The sequence below is a fragment of the Melospiza georgiana genome, chromosome 8, assembly GCF_028018845.1.
Source record: "Melospiza georgiana isolate bMelGeo1 chromosome 8, bMelGeo1.pri, whole genome shotgun sequence".
Taxonomy (NCBI): Eukaryota; Metazoa; Chordata; class Aves; order Passeriformes; family Passerellidae; genus Melospiza; species Melospiza georgiana.
Window position 1 is genome coordinate 19,032,726 of NC_080437.1, and position 20,195 is coordinate 19,052,920.

At 40.6% G+C, this 20,195-nt stretch overlaps 1 protein-coding gene across 3 annotated transcripts in view; it reads right to left on the minus strand.

Moving 5' to 3' along the window:
* The window catches only part of LOC131086405 (WASH complex subunit 2A-like), a 34,150-nt gene extending 13,955 nt beyond the window's left edge, over positions 1 to 20,195 (minus strand). The window contains exons 1-22 of one of the 3 annotated variants that reach the window (XM_058029408.1): positions 20,091 to 20,195; positions 19,552 to 19,716; positions 17,999 to 18,064; positions 17,143 to 17,316; positions 16,414 to 16,507; positions 15,975 to 16,033; positions 15,139 to 15,186; positions 13,756 to 13,860; positions 13,147 to 13,234; positions 11,897 to 11,965; positions 11,420 to 11,532; positions 10,341 to 10,413; positions 9,504 to 9,560; positions 7,491 to 7,655; positions 6,758 to 6,891; positions 6,074 to 6,166; positions 5,462 to 5,566; positions 4,417 to 4,533; positions 2,868 to 3,031; positions 2,331 to 2,433; positions 1,495 to 1,590; positions 200 to 382 (exon numbers count right to left, since the gene is read on the minus strand). In XM_058029408.1, coding sequence (XP_057885391.1) covers positions 200 to 382; positions 1,495 to 1,590; positions 2,331 to 2,433; positions 2,868 to 3,031; positions 4,417 to 4,533; positions 5,462 to 5,566; positions 6,074 to 6,166; positions 6,758 to 6,891; positions 7,491 to 7,655; positions 9,504 to 9,560; positions 10,341 to 10,413; positions 11,420 to 11,532; positions 11,897 to 11,965; positions 13,147 to 13,234; positions 13,756 to 13,860; positions 15,139 to 15,186; positions 15,975 to 16,033; positions 16,414 to 16,507; positions 17,143 to 17,316; positions 17,999 to 18,064; positions 19,552 to 19,716; positions 20,091 to 20,195 — 2,376 coding nt within the window. Of the gene's footprint in view, positions 1 to 199; positions 383 to 1,494; positions 1,591 to 2,321; positions 2,434 to 2,867; positions 3,032 to 4,416; positions 4,534 to 5,461; positions 5,567 to 6,073; positions 6,167 to 6,757; positions 6,892 to 7,490; positions 7,656 to 9,503; positions 9,561 to 10,340; positions 10,414 to 11,419; positions 11,533 to 11,896; positions 11,966 to 13,146; positions 13,235 to 13,755; positions 13,861 to 15,138; positions 15,187 to 15,974; positions 16,034 to 16,413; positions 16,508 to 17,142; positions 17,317 to 17,998; positions 18,065 to 19,551; positions 19,717 to 20,090 lie in introns of all 3 variants that reach the window. The other 2 variants (XM_058029407.1, XM_058029409.1) reach the window with 2 other exon arrangements.

Consider the following 20,195-nt stretch of genomic DNA (forward strand, 5'->3'; position numbering starts at 1 on the left):
AACCATAAGGCTAAAAACTCCACATTATTTTACTTCCTAGTGTATTTGACCTTGAGGAGTAACTGAAGAGTCAGTTCTGCAAAGCAAAAATCAAGTAGCTGCACTGAAACATCTATATAGAAATGTAAACAAAACCTTGCCTAGAAAAGCAGAGATGGAAATACCATTTCTCAGTGTTCAAGAACATCCTTACACTCACCACATCAACTCCTTTCTGTGCATTTTTTATGCCATCATCATCTTCCAGTCTCTCCTCTTCTTCCTCCTCAAATAAGCTTAACACTTTCTTAGCTTGGCTTTTCACATCTTTCTCCAGAGCTGGTGGTGATGTTGCAAACAAATCTGAATTGTCAGCTGGCTCTGAAGATATTACTGTAAAAGGCTCCACCAAAGGAAAACAAAAGTAACACATCAGCCTGTTATTTATTTCTGGTTGGCCCAAAAGTCCTGCTAAGCTTTCTTGGTTGAACACCACCAGTGGTCAGAGTTCTGCAATCATTACCAAGCAGGTACCTGTATTCAACTAATTTTTCCCCAAGCAGACAGAATATCAATATGCAGCTTACCAAGAGACAGTTGATAAAGAAAACACCTTTCAGCTCTGAAAGGAAGACAAATTTCCTCCTGTACCCTACCCCATGGCACTACTGATAAGCAGCTTCCTGTGTAAGGCTTTTTCCTCCTCTCTGTGTCAGGCTGCATGTGCACCACAAGACTGCACTAATAGCTTTACCACTATCCCTGAGTTACCTAGCTCATACCACTTGGGATACTTCAGAGTGAACAGCACTACCAGAACCTTAAATGTGCTCAGGAAAAGTGTGAAGAGTAAGAACTGCAAGGGAAATTCATCAGCTGGTGATTCCTCAACAATCACTCACTAAGACTATGCCCAAGATCAGTTCTGCTGAAGCCGCTGCAAAAATACACTCAATACTCATCAACACTGTTCTGTAACAGTATTGCCCAGCAGAAATTCACAATCCTGAAGGCCACAATAACACTCATCACTTTATAAATCATCACTCATTATGGTGAAATAAAGTTACTGAGCTTGAAGAAAAATCTGTATATTAATATAGGCTATGTTTTAAAGGAAAGCTTTGTTCATGTAAATGAAGATTACCCAACCCACTCTGGAGGGAAAATGGAAACAGATTCTGCCTACCTCCTTCCCCACCAAAAAACTCAATCCCTCTCAAGGACATCAGTTAAGAAACAACTTTTAAATGTCATTTAATCAATTTGCTGTTTGGCTGACAAGTGATTTTTCTAAATGGAGACAAAGGAACTTTTTCCTCCAATCCAGAAAAATAATTCCGTGCCAGAGCAGCAATACTTGATTGTGGTTTTTTTTAACTGAATCTTTACCAAACTTCAGATTAATGTAAGAAAATCCCTCACTTTTTCCTTTATTTGCTGCCCTGCAACATCTGTTCCTTGAGGCACAGGAGCTGGTCTAGGCTTTTTTGAATACCACAATGTATCTTCTACCTGGTTAGACTTCACTGCTTCATCTGGCAGATCTTCCTTTTCCTCCTTTTCTTCTTCATTAAAGGTAGGTGGTGTGTGAGCTGGTTTTACTTTCTCCTGCAAAATCAGGAGAATGTTGATGATACAGAATTGGTGGTTATATATAAAATGTGTATGTTGCTGTGGGATAGCAGAGTCTCAGTTTGCCTACTACAGAGGTCTAGGACACTGGCAACATGCTTGACTTCTCTTATTTTCCTCCCATGGGACATTCTGGTTTGTAACTTTTAACTTCCAGTACTATGAGTTTTTGAATCTGGCTGAAGAGTGCCAGGAAGCACATGGACATGAATCCCTACTACAGATACAGCTCTATTAATCCCTTGCATCTCATACTCTCAGTTCCAAAGCACAGCCAGGCTAAGCTTGTAAGACAGAGGATGGCAGGAGCACACAATAGGGAGGGTCAGTAAGAAGCCTGTTTACACATCTCAATCATCTTGGGTAGGGTAACATGAAAGGGTAACCCTGGCTACTGAGTCAGCAGTAAGCTGTTTGCTCCTTTTACTGTTATTTAATGTTGAGAGCTTTCAGGACATCCTTAGGAAGGGCTTTCAGCATAAACCAAACAAATTTAGGGTAAGTGGTCAAGAAAATATTGAAGTCTCCATTAGGCTAATAGCAGTATGAGTGTACATGTAAGAGTTCAGTCTTCCCTGTTCCCATTCCCAATTTGCTAGTTACCATTGTGTGAAATGAGTTAGACTTAATATTCAGTACCTAACAACTATGATAGACTGTAAAATGACTGAGTGTTCCATGTTAGTTTTAAAAGAATGAGGAGTTACCACTGCAACCTTGGCAGCTGAAGGGAGTAGCACTGATTGGGAGCTGAAGAGTGATTCTCCATTAATATCATCATCTTCAAATAACAATGATGGCTTCTGTGGCTTTCTTTGGCTGCAGTGAGAGGGAAGAAAGTGGAAAATTCAGTGGCCATGCACTGCATCTGTTTAAAAGCATCACTTAGGACCATCATTTGCAGCAAGTGTTCCCAGATATAGCACTTGGCTTCCTCACTGTCCCAATAATTCTAACACACTCTTTCTTGTCTACAAAGCTTTCTGCAGAAGTAGAAATAAAAAAAGGTCAAGAGGATTTTATATCACTGGCATAGAAATGGAAAGGCCAGTTCAGTGGTGGCAAGGAGAATGACCCACCACAGCTACAAAAGAGCCCAGCACTGTCCCTTCCTACTCACACACCCCTGCTTCCTCCTCAGCAACAGTACCAGGAACCAACACTTGCAATATGCCTGGGTCCATCTGGTTTTGGAAGGACTGCTGGGCTGTTGTGAATAAATGCCTCCCCATTCCCCTCCCAAGGACTGTCACCTCTCTTTAGTGATTGCAAATAAATCCTCCTCATCTTCTTCCTCAAAGAGACTTGTTGTCTTCACATCTTTAGCCTGACTGACAGTGCTTGCTGGTTTTGCAGGATCTTCTTTTCGGCCATCCTCAGAAGGAGGCTTAGCTGGCTTGGAGACATTCCAATGTTCCTTAAAAAGAAGGAACAAGTTTTCTTTTGTCTTGGTCAAAGCCACTTTGCAATCTTCTTTATAAGGAACACTTTGTCATCTTGACAGTCCTTTCATCTCTCTACTAGCTGATTTAGCTGCCTACATTTTAGCCACTACAATGGGACATTGCTCAGGCTTTGCAAAGGGCCTGGTCACACAATATTAATCCAGCAAAATACAGTACACACATTTTGTTACAGCTGCTCTTGACAACTGAGGTCAGTGTCAACTGCAGTGTCACAAGAGTAGGGCCACTCCATACAACCTCACTGGAGCCACTTAAATAGTTAGCAAGTTTGATGTATGGGAAAACACAAGAAAAAAGAGAAAAGCTCCACCACATATACACCCAAGACACCTTTAGTAGAGTGCTCAATGCTGCACTTACTTCCTTCACAACAGTTCTGCCCCAGGCACCCACCTCCTCCCACATCTACCACTTATTCAAGCCTACACACTAAACAAGATACTTCTGCTTGTTTGTTTTGCTATTCCCAGCATTTCAAGTGGTTTTCCCCAGTTTCTCACCTTTGTTTGATCTCTTTGTGAAAGGGATTACAGGCATGACAAAGTTTGAACTTGGCTTATTCTACATTAATATAAAAATACATCTAAAGATATTACTGTTGCCTACTAAACAAGCAATTTAGGACAAGTAATAAAGTCTATGCAACAGAGTAATTTTGAGAGGTAGGAGGACTAAGAAGAGTCTGGATCCTATTCATATGAACTAATTCAGAGGTTTCCAGAAAAGTTTTTAATTTTTAAGTTTTTAATTTACTTTAGTGTCCCTGGCTTTCATTTAAGATGGAGGACAATACCTAGCCCATCCCTAGAAGAGGGCTGCTCTATGGAAAGCCTAATTATTTATGTATCATTTTCCCATCCCTAGATTTAAAAAAGCAAAACATCCAAACAAAGAAAAAATCCACCAACACTTAAGCAAATAAAAATTCCAATAAACAAAACCACATACAAAAGAAACTCACGTCAAAACAAAGAAAACCTCAACACATCTATCTAGAACTGCTAAACTTTCCTTATAGAATTTAAAGCAATAAGAACAAACTAATTTTTCCCTTTTAGTGTTTTTAAGTCAGATTTGTTTGCAACAGTCTTCATTTGCTATAAAATCTTCTATAAATTACATTGAAAATACTGATTTTCTCTTCCACATGACTTCTGTTTCCTAGATCCTGTGAAAATTTGGATCAAGGATCAGCCTCCTTAGCTGCAAACAAGTCACGGGGTTGGGCAGGCATGGCATGTGGACACAGCAGAGTTGGTCTGTGGTTCCCTTCTCAAAAGTTTTATAAAGCATAAAGCCCAGTAACTATTTTCAACCAAATCTCATTCCTCAGTACCTCCTCATCACTGCTGAACAATAAGCTGGAAGCTTTCTTGAGAGACCCTGACTGTTTTGCTCTTGCTTCTGGGGTCTTTTCCTGGTCCTTCTTGGCAGGTCCCACAGCAAAGAGATCCTTAAAACAAAATAAAATATAGTATAAAAAAATCAAAAGCCAAAGCCACAATTAAAAGCTCATTGAGAAATCATCAGCACATAAGATACTGTTGCCATTCACTTCTCATGTAAGTAGGATACAGAAATGGTGTTTTTTGAAGATAAATTCAAGTTTAACACCATATTCTGGTACAAGGAATTCTACATATACTGCATTTGATAGACCAGAAGCCTGTTAGCACATAGCCTGGTTCTGGCTCACAGATTCTCCACCACAAGACGTGACCGGCAGCCAAAAACCACCACTCAGCAATTGTGTAGCACAGCAGCCAACATAATGGGGCACTGTCTCTAACATGTATAATGAAATGGAGAATGAATCCTGTTCTGAAGACAGGCATTAAGTGAGCTGAACAACTACCACTGGGTAAAAAGATTAAAAAAGCACACCTTAATTCAATTTTTTTTAAGGTTTCTTGCACAAACTTGTGCTCTGACCTCTGTTTCCATACTAGCAGTCACGATTGTTACACACTGAAGAGAAAAAAAGGAATTTAACAGCCATGACAAGAGAAGCAAGAAGTCATCTGTGTGACAGATACCAGAGGTTTAGGATAAAACAGCTTCTTGAAGCTCATATTTGTTCTACTGCTCAGTGTTCTCTAGTCCTATCAATCAGAGGGATAATATCCTTCATGTTTAGATCCAGAGATGAAATGCACTGACTGCAAACTACTGAAAAGACCTCAAGAACTTGCAGGACTTCCCACTCCCACTCTTCTCCACAGTACTGTCCACATGCTCAGAACTGCTGCACAATGCAAGAGCAATTTAGTGCTCCATTTGCAAGGCCAGTGTTGTAAATTTCTCAATACTTCCTGCTGTATTTGCAACAGCCAGTGCAGGTGGGTTCCCCCACACAGGCAGTATCAGGAAGTGGTACTTACCTCTTCATCATCATCAAACAAGGAAAGTGGAGCTTTTGTCATGGACTTGCTGGTGGGGAGAGATGTAGCTTTGGACTTCACAGCTTTACTTGATGAAAACAAATCCTGTGCAAACCAAACCAAAGAAATGTCACTTTGCAAAGCAAGGCCATATGTTTAAGAACTCTAAAGGGGACATTCATGTTTTTCCTTCTGAAAAAAGATGTTTAGAATGTCTATGAAGTAGTGGATGCCTTATCTGATGTACCAATCACTTCCAACTGCACAGGAATTTTCCTCACCTTTGCTGGTTAATTGCAAGCTGAAAGCCAAAATGAAACATATGCAGTCTTTAATGATTCTTACTCTTAATTTGCTGCTCCTTCCTGTCTTCAGGCTTTTAATTTATGCCTGTGTATACCACTAATGTTTAACTCCCTGAAGACAGGGAAAACAATCAGCTTTCACTCCTGGAGCAAGAAGGAACTTTCAGAACAGCTGGGATTACGTACATGGATGTCAGATATCCCAATCCTACAAAATGCATAAATAGTCCCCAGATGCAAATGGACAGAAGTCAGGATGACTATGATGCCAAGGATTTCTGTAGGGATTTCTTCAAGAAATACTCACCTCAGCATCCTCCTCATCCGAGAAAAGGCCCCTCTGTCTTTTTGGAGGTGTTTCAGACAAAGGCTTGAAGTCCTCACCTGAAGACTGTTGACTCTTTAGGACAAAAAAGACTGCATCAGCACCCATTTAGATTCTCTCACATACATACACAAGTGCTCAGTATCATGTTCAGAACTTTCTACAACTTTGAGGAGTTTTCAGCTAAAAAATAGTTTTCTAAACACCCCAAGTTTTGTAAATGCTTAGGGAGAACTGTGACACCCACCCTCCTCTCCCATAATACACACACAAGCTATGGGTTACCAGTTAAGCTGCTGTAAGAGCAGACAGTTTCTGCAGCACTGAACTGTGACACCAAAGGTTTCTAACTCAGGCTGGTTTCAGCCATGAAATTCATAAACATTTTTTATTATCAGAGGCTTTTCATTTTGCTCTCATTTCAGTCCTGCCTTAATAAGATTCTTTCAGTCACTGCCCACACCAATAAAAACCTCAAATAAACCCCAAGTTTAAAAGGAAAAAGGCATTTAAGGACCACTGAAGTACTAAATTATGGAAGACCCTATGAACCTAGTCCTATTTCATAAATATGTCACTTTAGTGTTGTATAATGAAAGACTGCTTCAACTGCACTAGAAACTTTTCCTAAAACCTCAGCCAAACAATCCATTTATATGACATTACCTTTTTTTCCACAATTGCCTCCCTATGGCTTTCTGTTTCTTTAGCTGTGCCAGAAACCACAGAAGGAATGGCACGTTTCTCCTTGAATAAATCACCTTCTTCATCATCATCAAATAGGTCAGCTGTAGATTTGACTACATAAAGAGACAAAACCAGCAGGAAATGAGGAATACAGAACAAGAGAAAATAAGAGAGTCTAAAAAAGATACCATACTCTTTAATGATGACCAACATCTGGAGTCTTTGAGAGAAAAAGTCAGACAAGCTCCCAAAGTGAAACACCACCTGCCTGAAAGCACTGGTGACAGAATATGCAGTGAAGCAGCTGAGCCAGCTGGCACCTCTAAAGGCAGTGTTTTGTATTGGCTTAGCACAGGCCTAGACCCTGCTGATAAGGAATGCTGGGCACAAAGATTCAAGGCTGTGCGAATAAAGCCTGTACCAATTCCCTGATTCAAGTCTAGATACTGCTCTAGTGGTAGAAGGAGCATCCTTAGAGAGAAGTCAGGGAAAGCATGTACAAACAGCCCCATGTCACTCTGATGAAAAGAAATACCAATGACAAAAAAACCCTCTACAGCAGAACACAAAAAATCAACCAAAACCACAACTCCTCAAAACCCAAAGAAGTCGCAGTGCTGAAGGTTTGAATTTTATAACCCATTGGTTCCTACCAGTTTGAATTTTGACGACTTTCAGTGTTTAATCTTTCACCACAAATGTTTAGAGGTACCTGGATCTGGAGGCTTTTTAGTTGCTTCCACAAAGAAGTCATCATCATCATCATTATCAAACAGAACAACTTTCCCAGGTTGTTTAGGTGTTTTTTCTGTGCTCCGTGCTGCAGATTTCTTGTCTTTTTCCCCAATTACAGTGGAACTAAACACGTCACTTCCTCCTGCAGGTCAGATGGGGGCAGAATAAAAATCAAAATAACATTTCCAGAGTTACCAAAAAGCTGAATTTGTGCCATAGTAAGTGACATCAGGTACAGTTTCCATCTCAGCAACTTTTAAGGCACTCCTGCAACAATGCCACATCAAAAGCAATAGCTAGACACATTCTGATAAAGCCAAGTCACAGACAGCCCCTCACTCTCACTGCAGCCACTTCTTCCTCAAACCTGCTCATCTTCCCTAGGAACAGCAGCCAAGCTCTGTGCTGAAGCTGGAAGACTCAGTAGTCCCACACTGCTGCCCCTATGGACTTTCCAAACCAGAATCCTACTCTACTAACTAGTGCACCACACCACTGTGGCCCAGTGAGATGGTAAGGTGCTTGGGGAGAGGGAGGGACAGGTGACTGAGCTCCTCCCAGGAGGCACACTGGCCATGTGAGCCCAGCAGCCATCCTGCAGTACACGGCTGGCTTTGGCAACAAGGTCCCTGCACACACCAGCTATGGCAGTGATTGATTAGAGCCAGCCAGGGCAACTGCTCCTTCTGCCTCTCTCTCTGTGGGAATGTCCAGCCTCAGTGCTGAGTGTGTGATCATCTGAAACACTCCTAATGTCTTCTGGCTTCTCATGTGTAGCTTGGAAATGAGACAGAGGTAGGGAGATACTTGAAGAAAGTTTGGCAGAAAGCAGAACTACTGCTATTTTGTTAAGTCAGCAGACTGCATAAATTTTGATCAGCAGCAGGTTCTTATTAAAAAAAAAGGGTATTATGCAATTATAAAGTGCCTCAGGATTGACAGGAATACAGTCACAAAATGTAGTTATTTCTTAAAGATTATTGAGTCCCTAAACAAACTGTTCACTGGAATAGCAAAGAAGCCTTAATTCTTAGCTTTTCTCTGGTGACTTAAGCCTGTCTACAAGTTATGGAGAGGAAGCAACTAAAGACTAAACTCACTGCTTATACCTCCAAGAAAAAAGGATAAAAAAAGCCCACATATCAATCTGCTGTTTTGAACTCTGCTACTAAGTTTTACAATTATTTAGAAGTCCCATTGTTGACATGTATCATTGACCCTGGAGTAAAAACTCTGCATTTGTGTACTTACTTCCTAATCTAAACATTTTGCTGACTGAGGTCACAATTAACTGAAACCAGTCTTAAAATAGACCTTTATTAAGAAAGGCCAAAACTTAAAATTCAGATACCTCAATCAAGTGAAGAGCCTGCACACTGACAGAAATCTTTGTCAGTAAATTAAAAAACAACTGGTGATGATCAGCTTGGATTCTGATAAGAAACAGAGATTTTAGTACAATTCTTTTTCACTTTTAGCTCCCAGTTATAGATCTGGTTCTTCCCTATGTATGCAGATTCTTCTAATCAAAACCAGAAAAACAAGACTGGTCTTAACACAGGAACTTGATGTTTAAACTGTTCTTCTGCTAACCCAAGGCAATATGATAAAATGTGAAAGATCAAAATGCAGTTCCTCCTCAGGCTACAGGTGGAAGCTGTGACTGCATGTACAGCAGAATTAAGCTGCATGTCAGTTGAAGTGACACACATCCTTAAAAGTTCAGAGCACAACACTTGAAGCTGACAATTGCTAATATCTGCCATCAGTGACACCTACCTTCAAAACTCCTCCAGAATGTTTGATTATCCATAAAACATGCTGCAATTTTGGCTTAGCATGGTAGAAGCATCTGTATTTGTCATAAGCATGTGATCAAGCAATACAGTGCTGCTGCATCTGGATAGTTTTTTCTTTAAAACCTCAGTAGGAGGTTTTAAAGAAAAGAGCATTTTGTGCATGAAGCAATTGGCTATTGAATAAATCATACCTGGAAACAGAAATACTGCACCTGCAGGAACTTTCTTTAAGGACTTTGTAGAGGATGCTGAAATCATAGGAAGTACAATACAAATGGATGCACTTATTTTATGCTGTCAAAGCCTTCAGAACTTTACCACAGAAAGAGGAATCCAAGAAGTTGTCTAAGCTGCTTTTTATTTCTTAATAGCTCAGAACTCTTTAAAACATTCTTCTTGAACTTCTGGGCTATTGCAAATATATGTAACAGTCTACTTTTTCCAATTTAAACTCCAAAGAACAGCTCTACTACACTGAAGCTTATAAACACATTACAAGTTTACATACATCATTATTTACAACAGTTCACATTCACACATTCAAAACCACTCCAATACATTCAAAACAAAATGGCTTAGTCTCCCAACACATATCTGAAAATTCATCAAATACAGTGCTTCAGTAAAAGCTCTGCAATACAGAATGTGTGCTCAGAGTCCTTAAGGATATGCAGCTAGTGAGAAACTCAGGTGAATTAATCTGCAAGAAGCAATCTCTGCTCCCCTCAAACCCACAACTGGATCCTGTAAAGTACACTTGAGAAGCAGGAACCCAGCACAGAGCAGAGAGCTCTGCCAACAGCAGTAAGGACATCCTTTCAGTTCTAGGAGAGTATGTGTGTGTAACAGATCATAGCAAACAAACACATGTAAAATTTAACACAGCTGCTCTCTATTAACACTGCTGAGGAGAAGAGACTTGCTCTGTAATTGCTACACCAGGCTTTCTAGTTTGGGAACAGCCTAGCTGCTAGCAGTAATAAATCACAGCACAGACAAGACTACAGGAGGCAAAGGGTGGTTCTTACCTTCACTTACTGGGGCTTGCTCCTCTCTCTCTTTTGGTTCTTCTCCTTTTGGTGCCTCAGCAAAAAGATCACTCTGTTCATAGATGAAAATGCAAAGGGAGGGAAGTGGTGAAGTTGTTTCTGTAGTTAATTACAGATGCTGATTTTTCCATATTGAATGTTCACTTCTAAGCCAAGCCAGAGGAAGAAATCACTCAAGTGTTAACTTGAGTGCATACATTCAGAAAAGCAGCACTCTTCTAAAATTCAATTTACTGATCGCTAGTCTGTCTGCTGAAGAGAAGGAATGACCTTTTATTTGCACATCTTCAAAGACTTCCACTAATTATTCTACAGCTGGTTAGATCCTGATTATACCCTTCTGAGCTTTCCTACTGAAGTTTATACACTAAGGTTTGAGGGAAAAATTCAGGTCAGGGCAAGCATAAAAATACTCCTGAACTTCATGTAGATAAAACATAAGTGCAAGGAAATACATCACAGCTCAAAAACATTGCAGGACACTCCCACAGTTGTTCCCGTGTTCAGGTTGCAGTGCCCTGTGCCAATCTCCAACAATCACAGCCTGGATTTCCAGGAAACCTCCAGATTTTTTGAGTACTGACCACTTAACTTCTTGAAAGACTCCCTCTTATGCAAATGGAGGTATTAGAGGTTGACTACCTGGAGACTCAAAATGCATGGTCTTTGTATAAAACTCTAGAAAGAAGACAAAATACTTCAGAAAGAGTAGGGGTGTGGCAGAGGTGTCAGTGATCAATTGCCATTGGTAAGTTATCATTTGCCTGTCGTCACGCTGTGTCTGCCTGCTGGTCTTGCACAGCCTCCTCCAACGCACAAGTAAAGTGAAGCTAAGTCACCCTTCAGAGATGTTAACAGAAACCAAGCCCAGGAGTATGCAGGCAGGCAGCAATCACAGACAGATCTGCTTGGCTGTCCTGGGTCTACAGAGATGAGGAAAGCAGTCTGAGTAGTAAGTCACCAAGAGGTAACCAGTGATGGCTTCATTCAAATTTGCACTGACACAAAACTGCCTTGCACTATCAGATTATTTTTCTTAATATCTGCAGTATTCTCACCTCTTCATCATCAAAGAGGCCTGTTCCACCACTGAAGAGGCCACCCCGTGAACCAAACGGTGTGAAGTCGTCATCAGTCAGTTTAGGAGGCTTGAAGATATCATCATCTTCATCTAGAAAGTACAAGAGACATGAGCTTTGGTAAGACTGATCAAGTTTCAGGAAAGGAAATCAGACACAACCAAAATAAAAACTGCTTTGGTTCCATCTGCTCTCATAAACATGACACAGAGAGAAGCTGCTGAAGACAGACTGGGTTGTGTGGTTGCTGCAGAAGGCCACATAAAGGAAGAACTCTCACCAAGTGTGCTTCCAGCCTTGTTTACATGCACAGCCCCACCTAGATTTGTTTACACATTCACCTTAAAGAATTCTCACTGATATCCCACCCAGCTTCTATAGCAAAAGCCACGATTTCTTAAGTGTTATCTTACAATCGAGCCCAAAATTCAAAAGCATGAGAGGAGGATGTCCTACCATCTGATGGAACTCTAACTTCCTTCTTCTCTTTTGGAGTTTTCCTTGTTTTGGTCTCTGATGACAGGGCTGTAAGAAGAAAGTTAGAATGAAAAACCAGTCCACCTTTACTTACAGTCTGTGATCAATCTTTGGCAAAAAGAACCTAAAAAACAGCAAACCAAGCTGACCTCTGTGCTTCCACATGAATCAGCCTGATGAATCAATTCTATGAAATACAGTTTCTAAAACTAGTACTTAAAATTGTAATAGAGTAATTCTGTTAGGCACTAGGGGTTCAACACAATTGTCTACATGCACACTAGTGTCGCCTGAGATGTCAGAAAGCAAGACAGCTTTGCACAGGCTCCACACCTTTGCAGAACCTCCAGGCATCTCAAAAGGCTCCAGATTTATTATTGTCTTCATTCAGGTACCAAAAGCAAAGCCAGAGTTTTAGCTCCTCTGGCCTTACAGTTACTTCAATGACTGGAAGACTTCCCTGTAACTGAACAGGTTAAGTTGTTAGGTTTTATATTCTTGATATCAACAGACCTAGTTTGATTGTTTGAACAGTGCAAGAACACACACACAGCTCTTGCCTGTTCATCTTCCCAATTTTACAGGTCAGCAGCAGCCTCACAAGCACTTGACAACTCAACTTCACCTAGCTATTTTCCACTGCTGCTTTGCTCCAAGACTAAATACTTGAGACATCTCTGCCTTTGAAAGCAACACAAAAGTTAAATGCATTATTTAGTCTAAAATATCAAAACTGACAGCAGCAAGGAAAGCTTCCTCAAAACACTATATTTAAGCAAAGAAAACAAACAATTCATACCACATGAAAACACCAATCTACTGCTTGAGGTGTTTTCTATTGTAAAGCTCACTGAAAGACCACAGTGACCGGTGGCTTCCACAAACTTACTTGAAACAGGAGAACACACATGTGGTCAAACATGCAGAGGGAGAATCAGATTGGAAAGAAAACATTTCCAATATTGTGTGTTTTGAGAGTGACCTGTCTCACCTGAAAGCAATGTGTTTCCCACTGTGAATTCCAATTCAGTCCTCTGAGTTATGGGCAAAGAATTACTCAGAGCACAAAATAGTGTCTGTAATTCCTCTTGTCATGCTTTTACCTAATACATGTTCAAATAATAGACCTGTGGAACTTCATGTTTCATTACCCACAGTCTCCTGTGCCACACTTTCAGAAGTCCCCAATTACGGCACAAACACTTTTCAAAACATGGGAGATAACTCACATGAACACTCTTCATCTTGTCTGACTGGCACTTCTCCTTTGATTCGAGCTGCCAGCTCATCTGCAAATGATGTTGGCCTCTTCTTTTTCTGAGCAGCAGGGACAAGTAACAGCAGATCCAGTTAGCAACTTGATGCAATTACAATTACAATTATAAATACTGTATTCTATAGCCTCACTTGTACAGTATCTTGTCTAGACTTTGTCTGAAGCCCTCAGAAGAAGCAATACAGCTTTCTGTTAAGAAAGCAGAGATTAGGCATGCATCAGAATTTCTCAGAATTTCTAGTTCTGATGAACACATAGTTGTTAATGTCACCTTGCTTTGTAAACAAGAGAAACAAAAGGCTTTCACCTCACAAAAATGCAATCATCCATTTCTTAATATTCTTGAAAGACAGCTTTGATACTTTCTTAAGCTGTGAGAATCCCTGAGTTTAAAGGCATAACACCTGAACAATTATGTTAAAAGACTACTCAGGATTTTTGGAGGCACTTCTTACGTCATTCCATTCCAGGTACTTGAGAGCTACCATTATAATCCTTCTAAGGACAAATTTTTTTAATAAAAAGTCAGATCTCCCACTCCAGGAAAGCAGCAATTACTCACAGGCTTTGTGCTTTCATCTAAGTCTCCTTCCTCATCCTCCTCTTTTTCAGAGTCAAAGAGATCGCAGCCATCATCATCATCTTCATCACTCATTTGGGCTATCCTCTAAAAAACAATTAATATCCTGTTCACATACAAAACAAACACAAAACTTCATCTGCTTAGATAAAATATTCAAATCAAATTCACAGAAAGGATGGGAACTTACAGTCAATTTGGAGTACCTCACAGCTTTTGAAAGGTAAGGAAGGAGAGCTTATAGCCCCAAGCCAGTTGCTGCATTCTCTAGCACACCCCAACCCTGTGCTGTGTTACTGAATGCTGCAACTGAGGACACAAAGGCTCCCTCTCTCACATGGTGTGTACCACTACCATGCACAAACTAAAGGCCTGGTATTTAGTCTTAACACATGAACACTGAGTTAAGTACTCCTTAATGTTCCTTGATCAACTAGTAAAAAGTTGTATCATCTTGCTGTGTCCTTAGGGTGCACAGCAGAATGAGAGACACTACATGCTCACATCCTGATTTCAGTCACATCAATAAGAGGGTAAAAAAGATGAAGTGAACTGGACAAGAGCTGGGGGTTGGCACAAGCAAGTGCCCAGAATTGAACTAAACCACCAACAACCCAAATATACTTGCTCATCTAAAAATACATCAGGTATACAAACCTACCCCATGAAGGTGAGCTTAAAGTAACACCTGAGTGTTTTTGCAACACTGTTTTATTAATTAGTAGAGTGAATAAGGGTTGCTTTTTGCATCATTGCTCTTCTGGCAATAAATCACGACACATTGAGGATCTCCTAAAAGTCTTTTGCAGTGGCACATCTTAATATGGATAAGATTCCTTCTTATAAAACCAATTACTAAAGTCAGGCTTTAGTAATTTTTCCATCTCAACATTTCTCTTCCCTTCTCATTCATTATCCAAATGGATATACTGTTTAAATATCTAATAGTGTTCACATCTTTGATTCCATGTAATACTCAAACTGTATTGTTCCTTGCCTCCTGCACAGCAAGATTAGATTTTTAATTATAAACCAAATGAACCCACAGAAGCCTAGTTTTCCTGGGGTAGAGTCTTTGAACTCTCATGTCTCCCAACTTACTCCTGAGGAAAACATATACCAGCAATGCCATCCCACATAGGCTCTGTATCTAATGACAGCTTGCAAGCATATCTAAGACCAACCCAGGCTCATTTTCAGAACATGGTGCTATCTGCCCAGGACCTTCCCATAAAAAGTTATAAAAATCAGGCCTCACAAAGTTGCTAATAATCAACTGTCTAGAGCTCTCATCTCCTCTTTCATTCATGCTCACTGTGTCACAAATGGGAAGTCTTTCAGGTGTTCCAGAGCGTTTAACCGTACCGTCTTTTGGTCATCTTCACTAGGGTTCCCAAATTCATCATCTGATTCCTGTAACATAAGAGACCCAGAGACAAGTATCACACATTACTTCAACCAGTGGTTAAGGGAGAGGGGTCAGAGACTGTGAGCTTGCTGAAGTTTGGACATGCAGGTCTCCTCACCATGATCTGACCAAGAAATTGTTCCCCCACTGCTGACCATCCTTATGACAGGAGCTCACTAGAAAGTCATTAATTCAGCAAGGACAGCAGGATCCATTGTGACTGCATCTAAGTTACTCAAAAGGGATTTCACTTAAAGTGAGCAAAGACACCAAAAGCAAACACCTCAGGAGAAAGGGATTGCTTCCATAGCACAGTTACAAAGCAGAGACATCCCAGCCAAAGCAGGCAAAACATATCAGAAACTGATATTCCAATGCAGCAGATTTATGAGGTTAAGCCTGGAGGTACATTACTTAAAGCTTTAAACTTGCTCCTGAGAGTCTCCATCCCATTCTTTGTGACTGTAATTTACAACAGATCTGTTCTCCATAAATGCAATTCTTTAGAAGAATCTGATTTGCTTCACAAAATTAAATAAGAGTGGAATAAAACACTTCAGTTTGAAGTATTCTACTTTAGTAACGGCTAGAGTCAATACCACATAAATGTTCCTCTGGAAAGCTGAAGAGGAAACCACTGCATAAAAACAATAACAAAGTATATTTGTCCCAACCAACACTGGGAAAAAACATTGTGCAATATAATCTTGATAGCCCACTTTAAAAAGCAAGGTAGTTAATGGCCTCACATGCAAGGAATGTTTGTGTAAAACAGCTGGTACTTGCCACTTACCTCCTCATCCTTCTCTTCACTGTCAATTACACTTCCACGATCGCTATCTACTGATCCTTCTAATTTAAATGGAAACAAAAAAGTTAACATCAGACACAGAACAATGTAGTCACCATTTAAGCCACCTAAAGAGTCTGAGAAGAAAACTAAAATTCAGGTGGGTAGAGAGTGGTTTGAAAGAACTTTGAGAGCTGATGAAATTTTAATACTTTGCATTTCTAGTACACAAAGCACAAGTAACTGAGAAATTACTGCTTTGTATACTGGAAATGTGGTAGTTACACAGGATCAACTTTTTTTTCCCCAGCTAATTACAGCCTGCATCTAACCATGCCAGAACAGTACACAGGATAACCAAAGCAGTGATTTAAAACAGTCAAAAATCTTGGATTAGGACCTAATTACTTGCATAGAAATAAAAGGTCATGCCAGCACATACCTTCACTAGAGAGATCCCCAAGGCCAACATCATCCTGTTCCATGAACTGCTGAGAGCCAATCAAGTAAGGTAAAGGTCTATCAATATAGAGATCCTGGAAAGAGACAACATCAGGTCTTTCTGACATCTTTGAACAGCCCTCAGAACAGAAGCCTTACATCCCTTGTTTTAACTCAAGGAAGATACAAGCTTGTTAAGAGCCCCACCAAACCTATGTTTCAAGTCAACATATGACTGGGTGGGCCAGCTGATGTTTATTTCCCTCAACACCCTCAAACAGTGGCTACTTCTGTTTGTGTAGTCGCAACTTGTTTTTTGCATGCCACGTAACAGAAGAATATCCTAGCAAAGATCTACAGGTCTTATCCCAAAACCTAGACCTTGGATTTTTAATCATTTGGATGGTAAAAACAACCCATAAAGATATGGTTTGTACCTAAAAAGCATGAAATTTGTACATCCCACTCCCATACAGAACTGAGGCTTCCCCTTTGAAGTTCACTCCATTAAACTAACTTCCTTTAGGATGCCATACCTTAATGCTAACCTAACTGCAAGACAGACAGGTTACAAAAGGAGTAGCTCAGCAGAGAGCACTTCTTCAGAAGTTCTTTTTAGGCAACAGGTTTAGGTAACATCAGTTTTACACTAAGGTAGCAATACAGCTAACAGAAGCAAAGAGCAAGTCCAAGAACGCAAAACAAACCCAGCAAGAACGGGTCCCTGTACCTTTGGCTCAAGTATCAGTTCCATTCTTTCATTACTTTCTTCCTCTTCTGAGTCAGAGTTCCCTGCTTTGATGTCTAGCTGTTCAAATGCACTGTCCAGAACCTGCAACCCATAATTCACTGCTTCTTGAATTTTAGGGATTAGATCAGCTTCTTTCTGTTCCCGCGTCTTTTCCTTTAGCAACAGAAAAACACATGCTCATTGCATTTTACTTAAGACTCAGTCTTACCACAACACACATTCAAAATGTTAATTTCAAATCAGCACAGTGAAAGCTTTTTCACTATGTGCATTGGAAGGACAATCAGATTTTTTTTTTGCTTGACTTAATTCATTTTCATCACTCCAGAAACAGAGATGTTCTAAACATCCACACAAGCACAGTATTGTTTTACTTGTGCTCCCAAGCTATTATGGGGACATTTATGGGATAATACATCTAGATTGCAATGTATATACATACATACATAGCTTTCTGAGTACTTATTCCTAGGAATTATTTCAGTCAGCTTCTGCTTCCCCAATTTACTACCTGTGAATCCAGTAAGGTTGCCCAGGGCCTTCTTGCTGAAAAAATATGCATAACCACTTAAAAATCAATGCATAAGTCTCATCTGCTGGATACAGTACTGAGCTTGGGGAGGCCCTAAGATATGATCACACACTGTAGTAGCCTCCAATATCACTGTCAGTTTTATGACAGAGTGACATACACTATCCAACAGAAAGACTTCAAGGAGAAAGGAAGGAGTTTGGTTTGTAAGTTGCAAATGTAAGCAAAGCAAGTTTGAAAACGAGAAGGTAGACAATGGCTGCAAACATACTGCCAGCACTCAAGGCAGCTGAAGTTAACTACCTGCTCAGTTTTGTCTCCAACATCAGCTTTGGGAATAGGCTCTTCCACTTCTTCATCATATACTCTCTGAAAAGTCAAGCAAAATTAATTCATGTAAGAACAATGTACTACTACAGGGGCTAAACCATGGGGTACCACCACAAAGTGCACTGTTAATATGTAATTAATTACACATTAGTTCATTACACATTAAAAAAATGGATGATGTCAAGTACCTTCATGCATTGGTACTGAAGGTACCATTGGCAGCCTCTCAATGCAACTGAGGTAATTCAAGTCTGCTAACAGACTAACCTGAACATAATGAAAAATGCACTGTTTTAACATTCCCAATGTAAAACTGCTCTAGACACCTTCAGAGTGAAACCTGTAGTTTACTTAGAGGCTGTCTACTTTAGTTTTCTGCTACTTAGTAGCTTTTCCTCCCATACTCACAGAAAGGGTTCACAACAACCCTCAAACTTCAGTTTATTCCGATGATCCCTCACATCCAGCAATCTTTTATAGGAACAAGGAGAAAAAGGGGAATAAAAGATCTCCATGAAACCTGCAAACCTAAATCCAAATCTGAAAGACAGGTGCAGTTATCCCTTGGGAAGAGACAGATCTCTTACTAACTAAAATGAAAATCAGAAATGAAGACCTATTTCTGTGCACCTTAATTTGGGAACAAACAGCTGTAAGCACATGAGATTTAAAACATTTGGTACAAACTGTTCTCAGCAGAATCATTATGCTGAACAGCCAAGCTAGGTCAGAAAAGACACTGCAGCACTGACAAAACCCACTAGCAGCAAAAACCCCCAGAATATAAATCCAGTTTTCTTTCCATCTTTTCCTCTGCCACCACCCTTCCAATAATAATAATGCCATGATGAGACACCTATGGCGTGAAATAATGCTGATCAAAACAAAACACTTGATAAAACTCACAGTGCTAAAAACCCTCCAAAATCTGAAATACTATTAAAGCTCTCTACCTTAATTAGACACATCTAGTGATACAATTCTGCAACAGGCTTTCGAGTCCAGCTTTATCTTTCAAAACAGAGATATCTATAAAGTGGCAACATTAACCAGAAAATATGCTTGTCATGACCACATGAAGGGGACAACTACCTGCAGGCCAACACCTTTAATACCAAATGCTTTTACAGTAAAATAACACCATTAAGCAAATTTACAGCATTGTATAACATTCCTCATATTTAGACAAGTAAGGCAGACAAATGCTACATTCCTGCAACTTGTGAAGATAAACCAAGAAATCCCAGAATTCCCAACTCATTCATAGTTCTAAAACCAAAACTCTTATCTCCTGGTTACATATCAGCAAGGAAGGAAGGTATTGCTGAAAAGGCAAAGGGAGCCTGCCAGTATTGGATAGTGCATCACTCACAAGGGAATTAGGATATCTTTTAACAAAAGTAAATTAAAAGTAATTTCATCCCTAAATCAGCATCAGACTTGCCCGAAAGCTAAATCACTCCTACATTAATAGACAATGACAATGTTTGAAGTACAAGTTTAATGTTGTACTAGAGCACACTCACATTCTCTATGAACTGTGTGTTGGACAACATAAGAAAGTCATTGAAAACATTATGAAGGCGGCAGTCGGTAGCTTTTGTTTCACTGATCAAGCCGTCCACCTGTTTTTTGATTTCGTGTGTCCTGGAAATGGTTTGCTGTGAGAATTCTTGTAGAAAATGCAGAAGCTGTTGGCAACAACAAAGGAAAGCAATAGTCAGCATCCAACTCTTTTTCCTTTTGGCACCGTTTGTGAGACAGGCAGAACTGATCACGCACTTCAGCTGAGGACCAAAACACGCGCACATTACACCGAACCGCTCCCGCGCACACACAGGACAAGTCTCAGCCACTTCGTTCCGCATCTCCGTTCGAGCCAAGCCCTCACTTCAGTGTTCCTGCCCGGACCGCAGGGTTAAAGCACCGAGAGAGCGGCCGGGCCCGGGGGCTGCGCTCTTCCCGCGGCAGGCCCCTCTCCCGACCCCCGGCCCCGAGCCCGGGGAGGCCGCGGCCCCGCGCCCCTCCGGTGCCGGCTCAGGCCCGTCCCGGCCGCACCGCTCACCCCGGCGTCCGAGGCCAAGGACCAGCTCTGGCTGCTCTTGCGGATCTCGTCCAGCGACCAGGGCCGCTCCCACACCGGCGCCGGCTCCGCCACGTCCCCGTTCAT